This window comes from Carassius auratus, chromosome 32, assembly GCF_003368295.1.
Source record: "Carassius auratus strain Wakin chromosome 32, ASM336829v1, whole genome shotgun sequence".
Taxonomy (NCBI): Eukaryota; Metazoa; Chordata; class Actinopteri; order Cypriniformes; family Cyprinidae; genus Carassius; species Carassius auratus.
The window spans coordinates 4,453,520-4,475,761 of record NC_039274.1 but is presented as its reverse complement, the minus strand read 5'-3'; the positions used below and the strand labels follow the sequence as shown (position 1 = coordinate 4,475,761).

Below are 22,242 nucleotides of genomic sequence, written 5' to 3'. Positions count from 1 at the left end.
TGAAATTTGGATTATTTTTTCCATTCAGCGAGAGATTAGCATGAATTTCACCCCTTCAAGAAAACAATATGTCAGTGTGGGAACTGATAAACAGAGAGGATCCAGTAAAGATTTTCCAATGACATTATGCCTGAAAAGTAATGAGGATCTTTCAAGTTTTAGATAAAATACAGCAGAATCTCCCAACATTATGAACTGCACAGTGGCATGTTGTTGAATTATGAACATCTTAAGTATGATATTAGACTTTCTGTGCAATTTTTTTTTTACATGTAACAAAACTTTGAGAGTCTGTTTAGCCATATCAGTGACTTTCAGAATCGCAGGCATGTATTTTTGTACTTAAAATGTACAAGTATAAAATAAAACTAGAAAGAAAAAAGTTGAAATACTGTAAATTGTAAATAGATTCCTGTGAAAGGTTTAAACACTTCAGCACTATTAAAACATTGCAGTTCCTCTGAGGATCTCTACCAGCCTGACAATACCATTGGCAAAACCAATGGATGAATTTGGCGCGGGACTAACTGTACGAGCAATGGCAGATTGGGAGCGTGTGTAGACAGTCACTTTTCCAATTCATTTTACACTTGTGGTGCAGAAATTACACAAATGAAAGAGCTTGATTACAAAACTAGGATTATTTACGGTCAATTTTTCCAGGAAAAACAATGGAGATATATAGAAACATATATTAACACTTGACACCTTCATAGAAGACGCACAAATAATGGAAAAAAGGTTTGTGTTTTAATGAACTGAAAGACAAACAGAGGTTAATTGAGAATTATTCCATAAGTCATCACTGGGAGGCAGTCCGGTCTGATTTCAGCTGATCGGTCTCCCTCAGAACAGTTCTGGATCCCAGTAGAACAGGTTTACCTGATCCTGCTGTTGGACTACTTTCACATTCTCTCTCACACTCTCACACACACACCACACACACACACACACACACACACACACACACACACACACACACAGTCCTTCACTGGGCTAAGCATAGTACTGCAGATTGGCTTTCTTCTTCGCCTGGACCTCCAGAATGCCCTCCATATAGTCCTCATGGTTAAGTTCAGTGGCCCCACGGCGCAGAGCAATCATACCCTAACAAAAAGCGAACGAGACACATATAGGTAACGTGCAATAACAACAAACAGGAGCAATGACTTCTCCCGAAGAAAAAAATAGTTTTAAGTGGTGCATTAAAGGGTGTCATTTTGACTCAGATTCTGTTTTGCAAACAAAAATCTCTTTTTGTCAGGTATTGTCAGATATTTTGTTTGTTTGTCTGATTGTTTTGATTAAGTGTTTATTTATTTGAAAATCCATAATAAATTAAATATATAAATAAATAAAGGCTGCATACTGCATACTTACAGCTTCAACACAAACTGCTTTACACTGAGCACCATTGAAGTCATCGGTACAGCGCGCCAATTCTTCATAGTTCACATCAGGACTACAGCACACAAAGAAGTGAAAGATACAGTCATGAAATAAATTATGGGGAAGAACATGAGTAACAAGAGTAGTTTGTGCAAGAGAATTAGAATTCAAATTTGCATAGCAGTTGCACTTCAGTTTTACAGATAGAACAGAAAAATGACTGCAATGCAATCAAACAAAACCTCAATAAATCATTAAATAAGCTCTGAAAGCTCTTGTTTTGTGTCCTTTACTTCATGTCTTGTCTACAATAACTGTGTGCTCTGCACTGCAACTGTCTCACCAGTGTACAGTATGTGCAAAAACACAAAAGGACCATTTAAAAGCAAATGCCCAACAAAACAGTAAAATATATTTACTCATAACAACAGCCAAGACCAATTAAGACACAAAAGAACAAATGCTCCATACCAGACGTTCATTTTGCGTGAGTGGATCTGCATAATGCGAGCCCGAGCCTCCTCGTTGGGCATGGGGAACTCAATCTTACGATCCAGACGACCTGAACGCAGCAGAGCTGGGTCGAGGATATCCACCCTGTTAGTGGCAGCAATCACCTTGGGGTCACAAACAAAAAAAGAAGAAATTTACTTGAGACTGACAGGTCCATGATTATGATAGAGTTGCATATGGGTTCAAGTGTTTACCTTCACTTGCATGTTGGGCTGGAAGCCGTCTAACTGATTGAGCAGCTCCAGCATGGTCCTCTGCCACCTCTCTGTCTCCAAGCCTTCTCACTGTCAAAGCGTTGGTGCCGATAGCGTCCAGCATCATCAATGAAGATGATGGAGGGAGCCTTCTCCTTGGCGAGAGCAAATGCATCCCGTACCAGTTTGGCACCATCACCAATAAACATCTGCACCAGCTGAGGCCAGCCAACTTCAAAAATGTTGCCTGAGAAAAGACAGTAAAAGAATAACTTGAGGTAAAGTTTGATGCATCAACACAAAAACTGTAGTGCAGGGGTTTCAATCTTAATTTCTGCTCGGGACAAATTTGCATTATTTGTACCCCCAAAAGGCCACACTATAAATTAAAGACCAATTTAACTACTCACCATAATAGGAGCTATTTTTAGAGTTTGACCATTACTGGAGCACATGTCCATATTAATTTATTTTCTGATTACATTATGTAACAAAATGTATGTGGCTGCAGATCGACAGCTTAATTTAAATTACCATATAGGTCCTTGTAAAAGTGCCCATGTAAACTTTTTTTAGGTACAAAAATTAGTATTGTTTTTAATGGATCACCATATATTTATACCTTGGAACACCATTTTATCAGGGTAATTTTTAAATAAATTATTATAGATTTTACTAAGAACAAAGTACTTTTCCCTTATTGCCACTTCCAAAAAACATTGCATTTTTACTAGAACTAATGTCTTAAATGTAACATCAACAGCACCAGCGCAAAAGCAGACTTTAATTTAGCTGTTCAAGTCAAGCACTCTCTAAACACTCTGATAGGAAGTGTCACAGGGTAAATAACTGCAAATCGCAAAGGACATAAATAAATTAAATCAAAGTGATGTGTGTTTTAGAGTGAAGTACTATTTTCACTCAAGCAGCTCATGGTCAAGTTTTCAGTGTCTTCGAGACACTGCTCTGAGTTTGGGTCGCGTTTTGACCTGCATTTGGATTGGGAACGCAACATTAACCAAACAATACCTGTAGTTAGAAGTGCTTATAAATCGGCTGTTGTAAACAAATGAGACGCTTTAATGGTGCCTGCAGTTTTGCATCAAAATAAAAGTTTGATTTTTAACATTTGAAAATGAAGAGATAGTAATTACCGTTACTGGTAATTGTTACTGTAAAATACTTGTTTTTCTTAAACATTAAATTTTCAGTGAAATATTAGAACAGTAAGCAACAGAAATCATAATTTTATCAGGAAAAATAAAAACTTCAGATTGTGATTTTTTTTTCCCCCGTCAAATCATTCAGCCCTAGCGCTGATGGTTCTCTTTTGCTCAGAGACTCTGCACCTTTGTTTGGGCTGCACAGGCTCTGGCCAGCAGGGTCTTCCCTGTGCCTGGTGGTCCGTACATCAGAACTCCCTTCGGTGGCTGGATCCCCAGATTCTCAAACTTCTCTTTGTGGTTCATGGGCAGAACAATTGCTTCCACCAGCTGCAAAAGAGAAGCAGTATTTAAAAAATAAATCCACTAATGTTTTGTCTACAATACTGTCATTGATCTCCTTCATTACCTCTTGAATCTGTTTGTCAAGGCCACCAATGTCACTGTACTGCTCTGTAGGCCTCTCATCCACTTCCATGGCCTTGACTCTAGAGTCATACTCAGTGGGTAGAGTCTCCAAAATCAGATAAGAGTCTTTATTCACACCCTGTGGAAAAGGTGCAGAAGCAAATTTAGCATGTTTCTAGGGAGAATATTTTTTAAGCAACACTATTTAAGGTTGTGAAAATCCTGAACTGGTCTGTCAGGAGAAATTAATTCTCACTTACCACAAGATCACCAGGTTTCAGTTTCTCCAGCATCCACCAAACCAATCACAGGCAGGAAATAGGTCTGCAATTATAGTACTATGTCATACACTATAAACCATTGAGATAAAGTATATTATTTGCATGTGCTTTAAAGCCATTTAACTTGTACAACACCCCTGTAACACAGTGCCTGATTTCGGACTCAGTTATCTTTCGCATCAAAAACACACAAGGTTTACATATAAACACAGCTGGTTCTGTCTAAAGCGAATGTAAATAGTTGAGACTGAGAGAAAATGGATGCTTGCCTGTGTATTAGATGTGTGCAGTTCTTAGTGACAGCAGACTAATAGTTCGAAACATGCAACAGCATTTCATGAACGGGACATTTCACCCAAAAACTTAAATACTTTCATTATTTCCTCACTCACATCTTGTCCCAAAACTATCAATTTCTCTCTAGTACACACAAAACAGCTGCTGATCCCTACTGACTTTGATAGCAGGAAAAAAAATTAATAAAATACTACGGAAGTCAGTGGGGACAAGCAACTATTTGGTTACCCACATTTTTTTAAATCACTTTTATATCAACAGAAGAAAGAACACATTCAGGTTAAAAACAACTTGAGAGTGAGCAAATGATTAAATCATTTTCATGTTTGGGTGAACTATCCCTTTAAATGTTAAGAAAATCCCTAACTGCTCTTGACTGAAGAACTTTAATAGAGTTGCTTTAATAAGAATCAATGTATAATATATACAAATGGTTTCATTTTTTTACTTGTTCAATTTCTTGAACGCTACTGCTAAATACATCCATATGTACCTGAAAAATAAAGCACTGTTTGTTTATTTGTATATTAGGTGTATGTGTAATGTGAATCTTTGTTCTTATCATTATGATAAAATAAATTACAAACGTTGAGAAAAAACGAATCCTGATATGATATATTTTTCCCCATACTGCTGACCCCTAAGATAAACTGACTGAAACCCATTCAAAACACAAATCAGTATTAAAACACACACACAGGCAAATGTTTGTGATGAAGGAAAGAAAAGCATAATGGAAATGTATGGCCATATAAAAACAAGGCTGAAGCTGTTCAACTAACACAGACTCACCTGCCGCGTGGAGGTCTTGATGACGGCCACACTTGCCCTTCCTCTGAGAGTCCAGATCAATATTGGCTCCATCCTCCTCTTGGTCATTAGGATCTACATCTAGCAGCTTCCATTCAAACACATACAGACTTTAAAATCCCATGCACGGACCAAAAATGTCCTTCTGTCCCATTCTGACACCACCAAATAAAATGTCTAAAATAAAGGGGACAAGTATTACCTCTATGACGTTAGAGACGAGGTAGGGCAGAGTCTTGTTCACTTTGATTTTCTCTGTGTTTTCCTTGATCTTGTCTTTCATGGCTTGCAGCTCATGAGTGACACGCAGAACCTCGCTCTTCATGATCTGAAATCATATTCATCATAAAGAGGCGCAGAACTGCAAGACGACACTGAAACCAATCATCAGCACACTAAGCCTGAATCACAGTATCAGGTTTACCTTGATCTCACTGTCCAGAAGACGAGTCCTCTGAACAATCTCCTCAGTGGACATCTTAAGGACTTCTTCGCCGATGCCATCCTATAAAATATAACAGAGTCATGTCTGAATATACGTCTTGTTTTTAAAGTCCTCCAGCCTTTAAACTCATAAAAGGTAAGATACACTATTTATAATGAGTATCAAAACTCAAACAACATCGCTTGTTTAAACTGAATAGGAGCAGCAGGAGACTTCAGTGCACTGATCACCATTAGCTCACACTGCTAACGTTATCCTAGCAAGCCGTAATCGGATGAGGCTAGCTGTCCTAAAGATGCATCGAGATCTTTTACAAATTTTAGACCGAGTTAAGATTTTGAGTTGTCTGTCATTACCTAACATGAATGATCGTATGGGTGAATGAACACACTTATAAAGACTTGAATGAAGCAGTGTGATTTTCACTGTGTCATGCTGTGCTCTTCTATCAGAAAGCCATCAGACCCAGAGCCGGTGCTGAAACATCGTTTAAACACGTCTCTCCTAACACACATCTCTACGCATATGTACAATAATGACCAGTTTTGGCAAATAGTAAAGAACCCTCCCATAAACATATAAAACAGACCTCCACTTCATCCCAAACTGATCTGTCATTCAGCGACGACATCTTGAAGTGTTGACGCTGCTCTTTTCTTCTTCTTCTTCTTCTTCTTGTAGATTTTGTGCGGTTGGTAAACCTGCTCGTGCTGCAACACCGCCACCGATTGGACAGGAGTGTAGTGACAAATATAAGTGAGAAAAACCGACAAACAAACCCTCCGACTACTTAACGGTGATATTTAAATCCTTTAATCTAAAAATGCTGTTTTTAGATATTTTTAATAAAGCACTGTGTGTACATTTTGCGTTATGTTTTCTGCTTCGTATGTGACACAGAATACAAGCAGGTGTTCAATAGTTGTTGTTGTAGTCCTGTTTCATGTTTTCCTAATCTGAATAAAGAATAATTTAAACCAGTTATTATTGTGTTGTTTTCCCTTTAACCCCTGTCTTGCTTATTACGTTTATTTTGCTGGATCTTCAGCTAGCTACTTTGTTTTCTTGGACACAAGAATCTTAGCATTTTTGCCATTCTTTAATTTTGTTTCATAAACAATATTTGGTTATGATGTATACTATGTAGAGTATAAATCTAAGTATATTACCATATTCAATGACTGACCTTCCTCTACCCATTCAAGGGCTAAAAAGATAGAGACTAATTCTGTTGTAAAAACGGAAATATCATTAGATATCCTCTTCTTTAAGGTAACTTTGAATTTTGGGATATGTATAAAATTGTATGACCAGAGTAAGGAGTCTTGGATCCATATGTATATATCCTGAGCACTGAGAAATATGCCTAATTTAAATATAGATTTACAATAAACTGATGAGGGTAAAATTCTCCTTTTTAATTTATTCTTTAGTTGGAAATCAGCTCCAGGCATAAGGAGATGTCAGTAAGAATTCACAATGATTAAGTTTTATACACTTAACAGTGTGCGCAAACTCTGCTCAAATGACTTCAGGAAAGATTTGCTCATTCTGCACACTGAAATTCAGTGAACTGATCCAGTCTACCCATTACTGCTTTTAAAATGTAAGGGGGTGGAGTAAGGGGTCAGGGTGTGTCATGGGGTGCCTGAGCTGGCACTGAAACCCCAACACTACTTTATGGTCATTTAAAAAAAAAAAACCTAGTTACATGCTGCAGGAGACGATCAAAACTGATTTTCTGTACTTTCTGTACCCTATTATCTACTCACAAAAAATGAAGACTCCAAGCATACCAATATTTTACACCATATATTGAGATCACATGACGAACTGAGCACTTTATCAGCCACATTGACCAAAAAAAACTAAAACACCCTGAGTGTATTGCATACATAAAAAGTATATTGTATCATATTACATTTAATTGCTTAGGGTGTTAATATTAACTGCATTAAATATAAGTAAAAATTCAGCTTTACTACTCTAGCTTAGCTTTGGTTGATACTAATAATTTAATAATTTGGATAAAATCATCTGCTAAATTAATAAATGCAAATGTAAAATGTAAATGTACTAATCAATTTAATACAAATGATACAATAAATTGAATTGAATACATAATTGTATCTTTTTGAAACATTTGATATAATTAAATAACCGTCAGATCCCAAGGTTGAAATCTCAAAAAACCTCATAGCAGTTAATAAATCCCTTTTTAATAATTTTTTCTTCTTCCATACTTTCTTGCACTATGCATTATGTAAATAATATAGACGGTATTTGCAGTTTTGGTTAAACAGTATTTAACTGGACAATGACAATAGAACTGAAGATGAACAATGTTACAGCTAGTTTCTAAAATGTTTCTGTATGTTGAGCACCTGTCTGTGTTGTGCAGATGATGGATGAATAAAAGACACAAAGACCAAAGAAAAAACGCATTCCCACATTTATTTGGGTCAAACAGAATGACATTAGAAATAAAAATCTCAAGTGATTTTGACTGGACTAGAGCTCAGATGGATGTGGCTGGAAATCGCCCTCCACAACACACACAGTTCTTCCTCTCACATGGACACACACACAACGCAGTGTACGATTAACGGGAACAGAATTTCTTGTTTGTCAGTCAGTCAGTGCATGAACCAGTAGAAACAACAGCAGGTGTAGAATTACTGTTTTACTGACAAGCAATATGGTCAAGCACAAAAAAACAAAACTGGTGTACAGGCCTGTACTGGACTCAGGCACAGATGGTCAAGAGCGCCCTCGACTGCTCCACTGAAATTATACTGTGGTCTGTTTTACTTGGTGATGTATACAAATCCCTGGGTATTAAAATAAAGCTCTTAATGTTTCACGATTTCAAATCGCATCGTAATGTAGTGAAAACAATGTACTGATACAATTAACTGCAATAATCCTGGAGGCTGATGCGAATGATTATCAAAAAAAAAAGTTTGTCATCTTAAACAAGTGCATACGAAGAATTAGGAGTCCAACTTTGTGGGCCAGCTCAATTATATTATTATAATTTTAGACTATACTGGTAGCTTCCCATTCAAAAAAATCTCTTCTGCTCAATGGCATACATCTTCCCCGCAGGCAACTTCCTGAAGAACAGACTGTTGCCTCTGCTCATGTTGCCCTGAGACACACAACAAGAGAAAAACAATTATATTTTCTGAATTAAAAAAATTATAGTTTCTTAAAAATGGTAACATTCCTAAAGCAGTCATTCTTAATAATGAAGTGTCTTATTTAATAGGTCACAGAAGAAAAACATTAACAGGTTGCTCAAGATGTTCTATCACTCATCCAGTTTAACAGATCAACTCTTTTGGATGACAAGAGAAACATCTTTATCTTAAGCAATAAAAAAGAGAGAGAAAATGGATCCAGTTGACTAGAATAAATGACTTCAGGTTGTTTTAAGCAGTCACGTAGGTAAACTCATTATTACAATGGTGCGCTGCTTTAATTCTATTATGCCTTTAATTCAATTAGCCTATTCAGATTCTAATGAGCGTCACAAGGTCATCAGTGGAAGAACCGACACATTCAAGAAAAGTTAACAAAACACAAATCTCCATTCACAGTAATTCATATCAAGAAAACTGCTCACCTCTCGGCTCAGGTGACCCCAGCAGTGGAGCCAGTTGGGATAAACGGCAGCATAAGGTGGCAGACCTCCAGCCAGCCTGGGTCAGATGAGGAGAAACATTACTTACAATGTATTATCTGTTTACAACAATCCCTCCATTAGTCTTCAATATTGTAAGGACATACAGGTGATGTCATTTTTGGCAAAGGATAATAAGTGAATAAATTAACTATAGTCACAGAACTTGATCATTTGAAAGGGGTTAAACAGGATTACAAGCTTCTCATGAAGTTCTCTGACTACTGACTCACTATTCATGTACAGTAAAATCTCCTTTAATGCCATTCACAAATGCTTCCAATAGAGATTCACAACATCCCTTACCCACAGTTATTAACAGCCATCAGGTTGGACACCAATACAAATGGATACGTCAGCATACTTGCAAAAAACTAAGAAAAAGTAAAAAAGAGAGAAGTACAAAGGTAAAATATGTTAGAATGAAAGCAATAGCACAACCTAGTCAAACAAAACAATATAATTCTATATTGTTAAATTTGACACTTTTCTTTTTTTATTCCTAAAAATATTAGTATTATTTTTAAATACAATTTAGAGGTGTAGGAGGAACCATCTGAGAAGTCCCAATCTCATCAGCTTCTCCTCAGAAAACAACACGGCTTTTTAAGATTAAGTATATACATTTATTTTTAATATTATTTTAAAGCATAAGAGCTAGAAACATCAGTCAATAAAGCTTTTTTATCATAGAAGATTAATAATTGGAACTGAAATGTGGCAACCATGTTTTAATGAAAATGTATAAATGCATATTCGTTACTTTAAACAGAAATTATGGGCTGGTGGTGGTGCTTGAGACATTATTCGTCATTTAATGTTTCTGTATAAAAAAAAAATTTAAATAAATAAAAAAAAAAAAAAAAACTTACCCCGGTAACAGCTTGAGAGCAGTTTTTGATCTCTCCTGTATGACTCGTCTGAAACAGGCACAACAGAATTATCACCTACCCAAATAACATGCAATTATGATTGATACTTGTGTACAATTGTTGTACCCAAGTATGCAATGTACAGTATGCAACGATGAATCGGTAAATACTGAAAGATTACAAGTATCTTGCATACATAAAATTAAATTTTGTACAAATCTAGGGTCAAGACATTTTGTTGTTTGTACACAAGTTTGTGTGTGTTTGTTTACATACCGAGTCGTCTATAGCGTAAGTGTTTATGAAGTGAGCAAGCATGTTGCAGATCCACAGGGAAAGAACGTCACCCAGAAGACGAGGAATGAGGCCACTGTGGGTTGGCAAACACATAAATGCTTAAGTTAAAAACTCAAAGAGTTGGAAAACGACCTGAAAGCACTCATGAACATCTTTCATGTCAAGCCTACTCAATGTTGTGCTTTTTTTATATTTATTTATAAATTAAAATGACAAGTAGATTAATAAGCTTGACAATTTTTTTCACATTCAAGCATTTTTAAAATGGAGCCATACATTAAAAGCAGTACAACTAAAAAAAAAAAAAAAAGTAAGTGTAATCTTGCACTTACGCGAAAAAACCCAGGATTCCATCTTCTCTGTAGATGGTAAGTATGGAGTCAAAGACACCACTGGAAAGAACAAAGTAAATGATTACATGTGTGATACAGAAAAGAGAACTGTCCCTGTAAAGAAAACAACTGACCTGTATTTGGCTTCTCTACCAATAAACTGGACCATGCATCTGAGAGTGATCACTGCGATTGGAAAAAAAGACAACAGGTGACATTCACAGACTGAGAGGAACGTGAGATTCAAATCACAAAATCTGTTATTTATTGTATTAACTGTATTTACCATGAAAAGGGTGTGTGACAATTGTAGCACATGAGCGTGCAATCATCTCTTTAGTGGTCTGAGAAGACAATGGGGTGGGGGCATCAAAAAAACACACAAAACATTTTCACATCTCAGAAAACAAACATGAGATGCATGGTGCAAACATGAAAGTATATATAGACTGCAATGCAAACTGGGCTGAAGATACGTCAAATTCAGGGAACAATATTAATGCAGTAAATGTACAGTTCTCTCTCCACCTTCAATACCACGACTTAGGTGCCCTTGAGCAAGGCATCGAACCCCCAAACTGCTCCCCGGGCGCCGCAGCATAAATGGCTGCCCACTGCTCCGGGTGTGTGTTCACAGTGTGTGTGTGTTCAGTGCTCTGCGTGTGTGCGCTTAGGATGGGTTAAATGCAGAGCACAAATTCTGAGTATGGGTCACCAATCACCATAATTGGCTGAATGTCACGTCACTTTCACTTTCACTATACAAGGTGGTATGAAAGCTACTAGTTCAAAATTCTGCTTTAAATCTCTTACCTCATTTACTACATGTTCCAGAGAACCCTCCTCTGCTTTCTGACTGCTTCCCAATATCTGAAAAGGTGAAGAGATGAGATACGTGCTCTCATATTATATCACACACAAATGTGCAACTAACTGCAGCAATGCCAGCTAAAATAAAAATAATGGAAAAATAAATGGATTAAAGCACTAAAATAATAGCTACAAAAAACATGTTCCTACCTCAATTTTTTCATCCTGGCATTTCTGTGGGTTATAGCAAAAGTTAGAGACATTTTAAATAACTTTGCCCACCTAAATAAACACAAAAGTTGCATTGCAACAGTCTGAAGTCTGAACAGTACAACATACAGCCAGCAACACCCTAACACAAGTCTCGCGGCTAAAGAAACCTATCTAAAGGCTGGAAATCTTTACATGGAATCATGCACTTTACTGATTTTGCAAATGGTTATAGAGGAAAAGCTGGACATTATAGACCAAACAACCAAGTATAACACACTACCAGACTTCAGAACTCATTTTGTTATTGAAGTCTGGTAGTCAATTTATTGTCAATTCTTCCACATGTACAGTACATACATACAGAGAATTGAAACTGCGTTACTCTCAGACCCATGGCGCATAAAGATAACACTAACAGTAGAGCCTAAAAATCTAGATCAAATATAAAACAACTATACAAATAAGGTCATGATAAAAAAAAAAAAGGTTAAATTAAAGCTGCAAGCAGCGATGAGCGGGCCCTCGCACCCGGGCTCACCGGCAGTAAGTGGCTTTAGTAGATATGTGAACGGTGAGAAATATGCATTTAAACTCAGAAATATAAGTGGAATATGTCAAAGTTTATTCCATATATCTGCCAATTTTCCTGTTGTAAGCAGGTGGCGCTGTCATTATAATGGAATATTGGCCTTCAGATGTGTTCAGGCCAGGACTCTTATCGAACATGTGAAGTTTAGGGAAGATTGAACATTTAATGCCTGAGTTACAACAACTTCTCTTCCGATGGCGAGACATAAAATTTTGTCATGGCGCCATGGACACACCCTTTAACAAAATCTCAAGATCTCCACAATTTAACATTGCAAAGAACTTTAGATTAGACTGACCAAAATAAAATTTGGATGTCATAAAATTTCTTGGAGTAGTTATTTGCAGTGTAAAACATTGACACTTCCTGCTGCCAGCAGGTGGCGCTATGACTATGACTGAATATGGGCATGTAGATCTGTTAAGGGCAGAAGTCTTATCTAACATGTGAAGTTTGAGGCAGATTGGACATTGTATGTCTGAGTTACAGCAGCTTCCTTTTTCATGGCGAAACATCGAAATTTGTCAGGCCGCCATGGACACGCCCTTTAACGAAACCTCAAGATCTTCGCAATTAAACATCGCAAAGGGCTTAAGATTACACTGACCAAGTTTGGTGTTTATCTGAATAAATCTCTAGGAGGAGTTCGTTAAAGTACAACCCCTGAAAATGGCAAAAACTATGCCAATTTTGCAGAGAAAATTCTAAATAACCGACTTCCTGTTGGGATTCGGATTTCGTACCAAGAGACTTTTTTGTAGGTATTGGTGTGTTACATGTGTGTACCGATTTTTGTACATGTACGTGAAACATAGCTCGAGGCGCACTCCATTGAAAGTGCATATGCACTCCGTTGAAAGTGTATAGGTGGCGCTATCGCGCCATTTTGCCACACCCAATGGAATATTTGCCTTCATGTCTGTTCAGGCCAGGACCCTTATCACACATTTAAAGTTTGGGGAAGATCGGACATTTTATGCCTGAGTTATAACATATTTTATTCCCATGGCGAGACATCGAATTTCGTCGCGGCGCCATGGACACACCTTTTAACAAAAACTCAAGATCTGCACAACTAAACATCACACAGGTCTTTAGATTAGACTGACCACAAAAAAGACATTGATGTCATAACATTTCTAGGAGTAGTTTGTCGCAGTGTAAAATATTTAACTTCCTGTTGCCAATAGGTGGCGCTATGACTATAACTGAATATTGGCATGTAGATCTGTTCAGGTCAAGAGTCTTATCCAACATTTGAAGTTTGGGGCAGATTGGACATTGTATGTCTGAGTTACAGCAACTTCCTTTTTCATGGCGAAACATCGAAATTTGTCAGGCCGCCATGGACCCGCCCTTTAACGAAACCTCAAGTCCTTCGCAATTTATTATTGCAAAGGGCTTTAAATTACACTGACCAAGTTTGGTATTGATCTGAATAAATCTCTAGGAGGAGTTCGTTAAAGTACAACCCCTGAAAATGGCAAAAACAACAGCAATTTTGAAGGGAAAATTCAAAATAACCGACTTCCTGTTGGGATCCGGATTTCGTACCAAGAGACTTTTTTGTAGGTATTGGAGTGTTACATGTGTGTACCAATTTTTGTACATGTACGTGAAACATAGCTCGAGGCGCACTCCGTTGAAAGTGTATAGGTGGCGCTATAGAGCCATTCTGCCACACCCGGTGGAATATTGGCCTGAAGATCTGTTCAAGCCAGGACTCTTATCACACATGTGAAGTTTGGGGAAGATCGGACATCTTATGCCTGAGTTATAACATCTTTTATTCGCATGGCGAGACATCGAACTTCGTCGCGGCGCCATGAACAAGCCTTTTAACAAAAACTCAAGATCTTCACAACTGAACATCGCACAGGCCTTTAGATTAGACTGACCACAAAAAAGACATTGATGTCATAAAATTTCTAGGAGTAGTTCGTCGCAGCGTAAAATATGTCACTTCCTGTTGCCAATAGGTGGCGCTATGACTATAACTGAATATGGGCATGTCAATCGGTTCAGGTTCGGAGTCTCATCAAACATGTGAAGTTTGGGGCAGATTGTTCATTGTATGTGTGAGTTATAGCAACTTCATTTTTCATGGCGAATCATCGAAATTCGCCAGGCCGCCACGGACACGCCCTTCAACGAAAAGTCAGGATCTTCGCAATTTAACATCGCAAAGGCCTTTAGATTAGGCATACCAAATTTGGTGTTGATTTGAAGAACTCTCTAGGAGGAGTTCGTTAAAATACAACACATGGAAATGACCAAAATTACACAAAATATGCTCATAATATTAAAAATAACCGACTTCCTGTTGGGTTTAGAATTTCGCTCCAAGAGTCTTTTTTGTAGGTATTGGTGTGTTACATATGTGTGCCAATTTTCGTGCATGTACGTGAAACATAGCTGGAAGGCTGTTGATTTTCTTGGTATAGGTGGCGCTGTCGAGCCATTTTGCCACACCCTCTTCTGAATCCTATATCAGACGAAAATTTTCACCAGGTTTGACGAGTGTGCAAAGTTTCATGACTTTTTGAGCATGTTAAAGCCCTCAAAAATGCGATTCATTCGGGAGAAGAAGAAGAAGAAGAAGAAGAAGAATAATAATTAAAGCTGCAAGCAGCGATGAACGGGCCCTCGCACCCGGGCTCACCGCCATCGTGTGGCTTTAGTAAAAAGGTGAACGTTGAAAAATATGCATTTAAACTCATAAATATAAGTGCAATATATCAAAGTTTATTCCATATGTGTGCCAATCTTCCTGTCGCCAGCAGGTGGCGCTATCGTTATAATGGAATATTGGCCTTCAGATGTGTTCAAGCCAGGACCCTTATCACACATGTGAAGTTTGGGCAAGATCGGACATTTTATGCCTGAGTTATAACATCTTTTATTCCCATGGCGAGACATCGAACTTCGTCATGGCGACATGGACATGCCTTTTAACAAAAATTCAAGATCTTCACATCTAAACATCACACAGGTCTTTAGATTAGACTGACCACAAAAAAGACATTGATGTCATAAAATTTCTAGGAGAAGTTTGTCACAGTGTAAAATATGTCACTTCCAGTTGCCAATAGGTGGCGCTATGACTATAACTGAATATTGGCATGTAGATCTGTTCAGGTGAAGAGTCTTAACAAAAATGTGAAGTTTGGGGCGGATTGGACATTGTATGTGTGAGTTATAGCACCATCATTTTTCATGGCGAATCATCGAAATTTGTCAGGCCGCCATGGACACGCCCTTTAACGAAACCTCAATTCCTTCGCAATTTAAAATGGCAAAGGGCTTTAGATTACACTGACCAAGTTTGGTGTTGATCTGAATAAATCTCTAGGAGGAGTTCGTTAAAATACAACCCCTGAAAATGACAAAAACAACACCAATTTTGCAGGGAAAATTAAAAATAACCGACTTCCTGTTGGGATTCGGATTTCGTACCAAGAGACTTTTTTGTAGCTATTGGTGTGTTACATATGTTTACCGATTTTCGTACATGTATATGACATGTAGCTCGAGGCGCACTCCATTGAAAATGTGTAGGTGGCGCTATCGAGCCATTTTGCCACACCTGATGGAATTTGGCCTTCAGATGTGTTCAGGCCAGGACTCTTATCAAACATTTGAAGTTTGGGCAAGATCCGATATTTTATGACTGAGTTACAGCAACTTCTACTCCCATGGCGAGACATCGAACTTTGACATGGCGCCATGGACACGCCCTTTAACGAAAACTCAAGATCTTCTCAATTTAACATCGTACAGGCCTTTAGATTAGACTGACGACAAAAAAGACATTGATGTCAAAAATTTCTAGGAGTAGTTTGTCGCAGCGTAAAATATGTCACTTCCTGTTGCCAATAGGTGGCGCTATGACTATAACTGAATATGGTCGTGTCAAACTGTTCAGGACAGGAGTCTCATCCAACATGTGAAGTTTGGGGCAGATTGGTCATTGTATGTCTGAGTTATAGCAACTTCCTGTTTCATGGCGAATCATCGAAATTCGCCAGGCCGCCACACACAGGCCCTTCAACGAAAACTCAAAAGCTTCGCAATTTAACATCGCAAAGGCCTTTACATTAGGCATACCAAATTTGGTGTTGATCTGAATTAATCTCTAGGAGGAGTTCGTTAAAATACAACGCATGGAAATGACAAAAATGACACAAAATTTGCTCATAATATTAGAAATAACCGACTTCCTGTTGGGTTTCGGATTTTGCTCCAAGAGACTTTTTTGTAGGTATTGGAGAGTTACATGTGTATACCGATTTTCATACATGTACATGAAACGTAGCTCGAGGCGCACACCGTTGAACGTGTATAGGTGGCGCTGTTGAGCCATTTTGGCACACCCACTTCTGAAACCCATATCAGACGTAAATTTTCGCCAGTTCTGAGGTGTGTGCAAAGTTTCATGACTTTTCGAGCATGTTTAGGCCCTCAAAAATGCGATTCATCTTAGAGAAGAAGAATAATAATAATAAATATAGCTGCAAGCAGCGATGTCGGGCTCAAGCCATCAGTGCAACGCCACCCCGGTGGCATCAGGATAACTGTGCCCAGCGGGCATAAGCATTTACAGTAACCCTCTGACAATCAAGTTTTAAGGGATGCGGCAGTTAAAAGGTTAATCCGACCAATCTAGACTTTGAAATCACATACACAGACAATATATATAACTTTATTAACACTTTATTTTAATATTTATAAAAAATGTATAAGCTGTGCATTGTAGCTGACACCTATATGAACACATTACAATTGTTTTATGACTGCAAGTCTTTCTTCTCAAATGCTATTGAGCTTCAAATTTGCATTTGAGCCCATGTGAAAAAGTAGCATAATTTACATATGACTTACAGTTTGTTGTAATAAATATCAAACATTCAATTTAATTGTGCATTATAGCTGTCACCTAGATGAACAATTACAGTTGTTTTTATGACTGTAAGTCATTCTCTTCAAATGCTACTGACGTTAGAAAAAGTGTATAACAATATCACATGTAACTTTAGAGACCGGCCCTAAATTTGAGACTCTAGAAAGTCCAATGTCAAGACAACTTTATGCCTGTTTTATTTTCTTTAGTTTTCTTTTCTCTGTGCCGGATTGCTGATGTCCTATACCCAGGCATAGATGTCCATCCATCAATTACGAACATTCAGCCGCAAACATGAGGTGTGAGCGGTCGCGAGCGCGGATGGGAGAATGGCGCATGTTTTTTTTGTTTTTTTTTGAGCAACTGGGATGGTGCCCCCTCTGGGAGTTGGTGCCCTACGAAGACTGCATACTATGCATATAGGGAGCGGCGGTACAATCTCGAAGATATATTCCTCAAACCATCTTACAAGAGGAGGTGATGCTAATCCTTCATTCCTGCATAAAAGCTGTTCAAGTGTACAGTTTCCTTTTATTGCATCTTGAAATAAATATTTCTGAATTCTGAATCAAACTGGGTTGTGTTTATTTATTTATTTTATAAGACAACTGAGACTTTAATCTCCTTTGTAATATATGTGCTTTTGAACCAAGAACAATTTATTTATAGATGTATTACTGCTTAATAATGACTATTATTAAGGGAAAAGGCTTTATAATCATGAACTATTTACTAATGCTTTGCTAATGAGTGCAATTATTATAAAGTGTTACCATTGCATATACTAATGTTAACAAATTAGACATTATTTTACAGTGTTACCAAATCCTTAAATAATGTATTAGTGTTTTGTAATGATTTTAATGACCTATAAGCATTTGTGAAATAGTTTTACTTGCATTGCAGCTTTATCTGTCAGTTGAAGAGTTTTACTGTTACATCCATGAGATTAATAAATGTCATGTCATGTCACAGGTTGTCATAGGTCAGTATCAAATGAGTTTGAAATTATTATTTGCAGCACAAATTAGGGTTCTTAGGATGTTTTTAAATCCCTAAAACTGTCAGAAAAGGATAAGGCCTAAGAGATTTCTTAACCTGTAATGAAAGGAAAAAACACCACCATTAGCAACAACAAAAACAATAACAATTTAAAATACAGATTTTTTTTTTCTGATTATTAAAGGGATGATTAGGTCTCTCTCTCTCTCTCTCTGCCAGACAGCCCCTCCCTACAGTCCACACACACTGTCACAGTCACCAACCCCCTCACACTCCCCCTCCCTCTCCCCCTCCCTTCCCTCACACAGACAGGGTGGCCAGAGTGAGATCATGTCAGTTGAGAAGTCTGACAGTTTTTAAATTTTCTTTTATCCATACAGTGTTGTAAAGTCGTGAAACTATGCATATTTCCTCAGAATGATTTGATCTTTGTATGAAAAAATGCTTTGAAGTGTTTGGAAGCTGCAATTTAAACATACAAGACAATTAATGTTTCCCTTTTTACTGTCATTTCAAAAATTCACCACGACAAAACCGTTCAAGCTAACCAAAATCCGTTCGCAATTTAAGTTCCTCAATGGTTTTTCTTCATGTAGACAAAGTTTGGTGTGTATAGTGTACTTCCCCTGTGAGGAGTATGCATTAATTCACAACTGTAAAATCTCAAAAAATACACATTCAAATCAAAATAGCCGACTTCCTGTTGATCGTAGCTCATGACTGTGAATTAGAAAGTTGTCCGTCTTGATTAGAACAATTTATGTACCAAGTTTGGTGTCTGTAGCTAAAACTAACCCCCCCACTTTTGACAAAAGGTGGCGCTATAGCGTGCCTCCTTCACGCCCTTTTAAAAGCTTTTGCCATTGTCTAGCTATCACTAATACTGATATGTGTTTTGAGTTTCATGTAAATCTGAGGTTGTTGTCTGCCTCAAACTCACCATAACAGAACATTCAAGTTTGACACGTTGCCATGGCAACGCCATATTAGATATCAATATCCCCACAACAGATTTACATCGGCCGTGTTTTGTCATTATTCTGATGAAGTTTTAAGTAAATCGAGTAAAAATAAGATGCTGAATTCAAAACATTTTGAAAATGACTCACTTCCTGGTGCCAGTTGGTGGCGCTATAACGTTGACTCTTAATAGTCACATATATACGATCGGTATCATACAACGAACAAACCCATGAAGTTTTGATCAAATTCAGGAAATGTATGTGGATGTTATTAGACATTTTCCTGTTTCTCATTTCTCGCCATAATTTCAACGCCTCACCACGGGCAAACCGTTCGAGATATCAAAAATCCCCTCGCAATTTTTCATCCTCAATGTCTTGAGATCATGTTCACCGAGTTTCGTGGCGAACGGGTTGAAAACCTCAGAGGAGTATTTCAAATTCCAGAGCATGCTTTTTTTAAACAGCCCTGAATAGCTGACTTCCTGTTGGGCGGAGCCTAGGACATAAAGTGTGAAAGTTGTTCGGCTCAATGAGATCTATAAGTGTACCGAGTTTCATATAAATACATGCAAGTGTGTGTGAGCTATGGTTCAAGATTTCTGACTGTGTTCCAGGGGGCGCTGTAGAGCCCCTGTGCCACGCCCGGGTCCAAGCCTCTGCGGCGTCCTGATGGCCGCAGATTCCAATGTGTGTGCCAATTTTCAAGAGTTTTTTGAGCATGTTAAGGCCCCCAAAAACCCCCGGAAGGTTTAATAAAAAAAAAAAAAATAATAATAAGAATAATCCTTAGAAGAACAATAGGGCTCTTCGCCCCTTCGGGCTTGAGCCCTAATTAAAGCTGCAAGCAGCGATGAACGGGCCCTCGCACCCGGGCTCACCGGCAGCGAGTGGCTTTAGTTAATAGGTGAACGGTGAGAAATATGCATTTAAACTCATAAATATAAGTAGAATATATCAATGTTTATTCCATATATGTGCCAATCTTCCTGTTGCCAGCAGGTGGCGCTATCATTATAGTGGAATATTGGCCTTCAGATGTGTTCAGGGCATGACTTTTGTCGAACATGTGAGGTTTGGGGAGGATTGGACATTTTATGCCTGAGTAACAACAACATCCTATTTCATGGCGAAACATCGAAATTTGTCAGGCCGCCATGGACGCGCCCTTTAACGAAACCTCAAGATCTTCGCAATTTAAGATCGCAAAAGGCTTTAGATTACACTGACCAAGTTTGGTGTTGATCTGAATAAATCTCTAGGAGGAGTTCGTTAAAGTCCAACCCCTGAAAATGGCCAAAACAACACTAATTTTGCAGGGAAAGTTCTAAATAACTGACTTCCTGTTGAGATTCGGATTTCGTACCAAGAGACTTTTTCGTAGATATTGGTGTGTTACATGTGTGTACCGATTTTTGTACATGTACGTGAAACATAGCTCGAGGCGCACTCCGTTTAAAGTGTATACGCACTCCGTTGAAAGTGTATAGGTGGCGCTATCGAGCCATTTTGCCACACTCGATGGAATATTGGCCTTCAGATCTGTTTAGGCTAGGACCCTTATCACACAAGTGAAGTTTGGGCAAGATCGGACATTTTATGCCTGAGTTATAACATCTTTTATTCCCATGGCGAGACATCGAACTTCATCACGGCGCCATGGACACACCTTTTAACAAAAACTCAAGATCTTCACAACTAAACATCACACAGGTCTTTAGATTAGACTGACCACAAAAAAGACATTGATGTCATAAAATTTCTAGGAGTAGTTTGTCGCAGTGTAAAATATGTAACTTCCTGTTGCCAATAGGTGGCGCTATGACTATAACTGAATATTGGCATGTAGATCTGTTCAGGTCAAGAGTTTTATCCAACATGTGAAGTTTGGGGCAGATTGGACATTGTATGTCTGAGTTACAGCAACTTCCATTTTCATGGCGAAACATCGAAATTTGTCAGGCCGCCATGGACCCGCCCTTTAACGAAACCTCAAGTCCTTCGCAATTTATTATCGCAAAGGGCTTTAGATTACACTGACCAAGTTTGGTGTTGATCTGAATAAATCTCTAGGAGGAGTTTGTTAAAGTACAACCCCTGAAAATGGCAAAAACAACACCAATTTTGAAGGTAAAATTCAAAATAACCGACTTCCTGTTGGGATCCGGATTTCGTACCAAGAGACTTTTTTGTAGGTATTGGAGTGTTACATGTGTGTACCAATTTTTGTACATGTACGTGAAACATAGCTCGAGGCCCACTCCGTTGAAAGTGTATAGGTGGCGCTATAGAGCCATTCTGCCACACCCGGTGGAATATTGGCCTGCAGATCTGTTCAGGCCAGCACTCTTATCACACATGTGAAGTTTGGGGAAGATCGGACATTTTATGCCTGAGTTATAACATCTTTTATTCCCATGGCGAGACATCGAACTTCGTCGCGGCACCATGAACAAGCCTTTTAACGAAAACTCAAGATCTTCACAACTGAACATCGCACAGGCCTTTAGATTAGACTGACCACAAAAAAGACATTGATGTCATAAAATTTCTAGGAGTAGTTCGTCGCAGCGTAAAATATGTCACTTCCTGTTGCCAATAGGTGGCGCTATGACTATAACTGAATATGGGCATGTCAATCTGTTCAGCTTCGGAGTCTCATCAAACATGTGAAGTTTGGGGCAGATTGGTCATTGTATGTGTGAGTTATAGCAACTTCATTTTTCATGGCGAATCATCGAAATTCGCCAGGCCGCCACGGACACGCCCTTCAACAAAAAGTCAGGATCTTCACAATTTAACATCGCAAAGGCCTTTAGATTAGGCATACCAAATTTGGTGTTGATTTGAAGAACTCTCTAGGAGGAGTTCGTTAAAATACAACACATGGAAATGACCAAAATTACACAAAATATGCTCATAATATTAAAAATAACCGACTTCCTGTTGGGTTTAGAATTTCGCTCCAAGAGTCTTTTTTGTAGGTATTGGTGTGTTACATATGTGTGCCAATTTTCGTGCATGTACGTGAAACATAGCTGGAAGGCTGTTGATTTTTCTTGGTATAGGTGGCGCTGTCG

The 22,242-nt window shown here is 38.2% G+C and overlaps 1 protein-coding gene and 1 pseudogene across 1 annotated transcript; both read right to left on the bottom strand.

Moving 5' to 3' along the window:
• Positions 1 to 728: 728 nt before the first annotated feature.
• Positions 729 to 6,169, bottom strand: LOC113051400 (26S proteasome regulatory subunit 6A-B-like; annotated as a pseudogene).
• A 1,764-nt stretch (positions 6,170 to 7,933) lies between these two features.
• LOC113051399 (mitochondrial carrier homolog 2-like) lies at positions 7,934 to 11,834 on the bottom strand. Its single transcript, XM_026215121.1, has 10 exons — positions 11,707 to 11,834; positions 11,500 to 11,556; positions 10,973 to 11,030; positions 10,821 to 10,872; positions 10,687 to 10,746; positions 10,334 to 10,427; positions 10,058 to 10,105; positions 9,492 to 9,559; positions 9,129 to 9,204; positions 7,934 to 8,651 (listed from the first exon to the last, which is right to left on the bottom strand). The coding sequence occupies exons 3-10, from the start codon at positions 11,016 to 11,018 to the stop codon at positions 8,565 to 8,567; spliced, it is 531 nt and encodes a 176-aa protein (XP_026070906.1). The 5' UTR covers positions 11,019 to 11,030; positions 11,500 to 11,556; positions 11,707 to 11,834; the 3' UTR covers positions 7,934 to 8,564.
• Between the last annotated feature and the right edge of the window lie 10,408 nt (positions 11,835 to 22,242).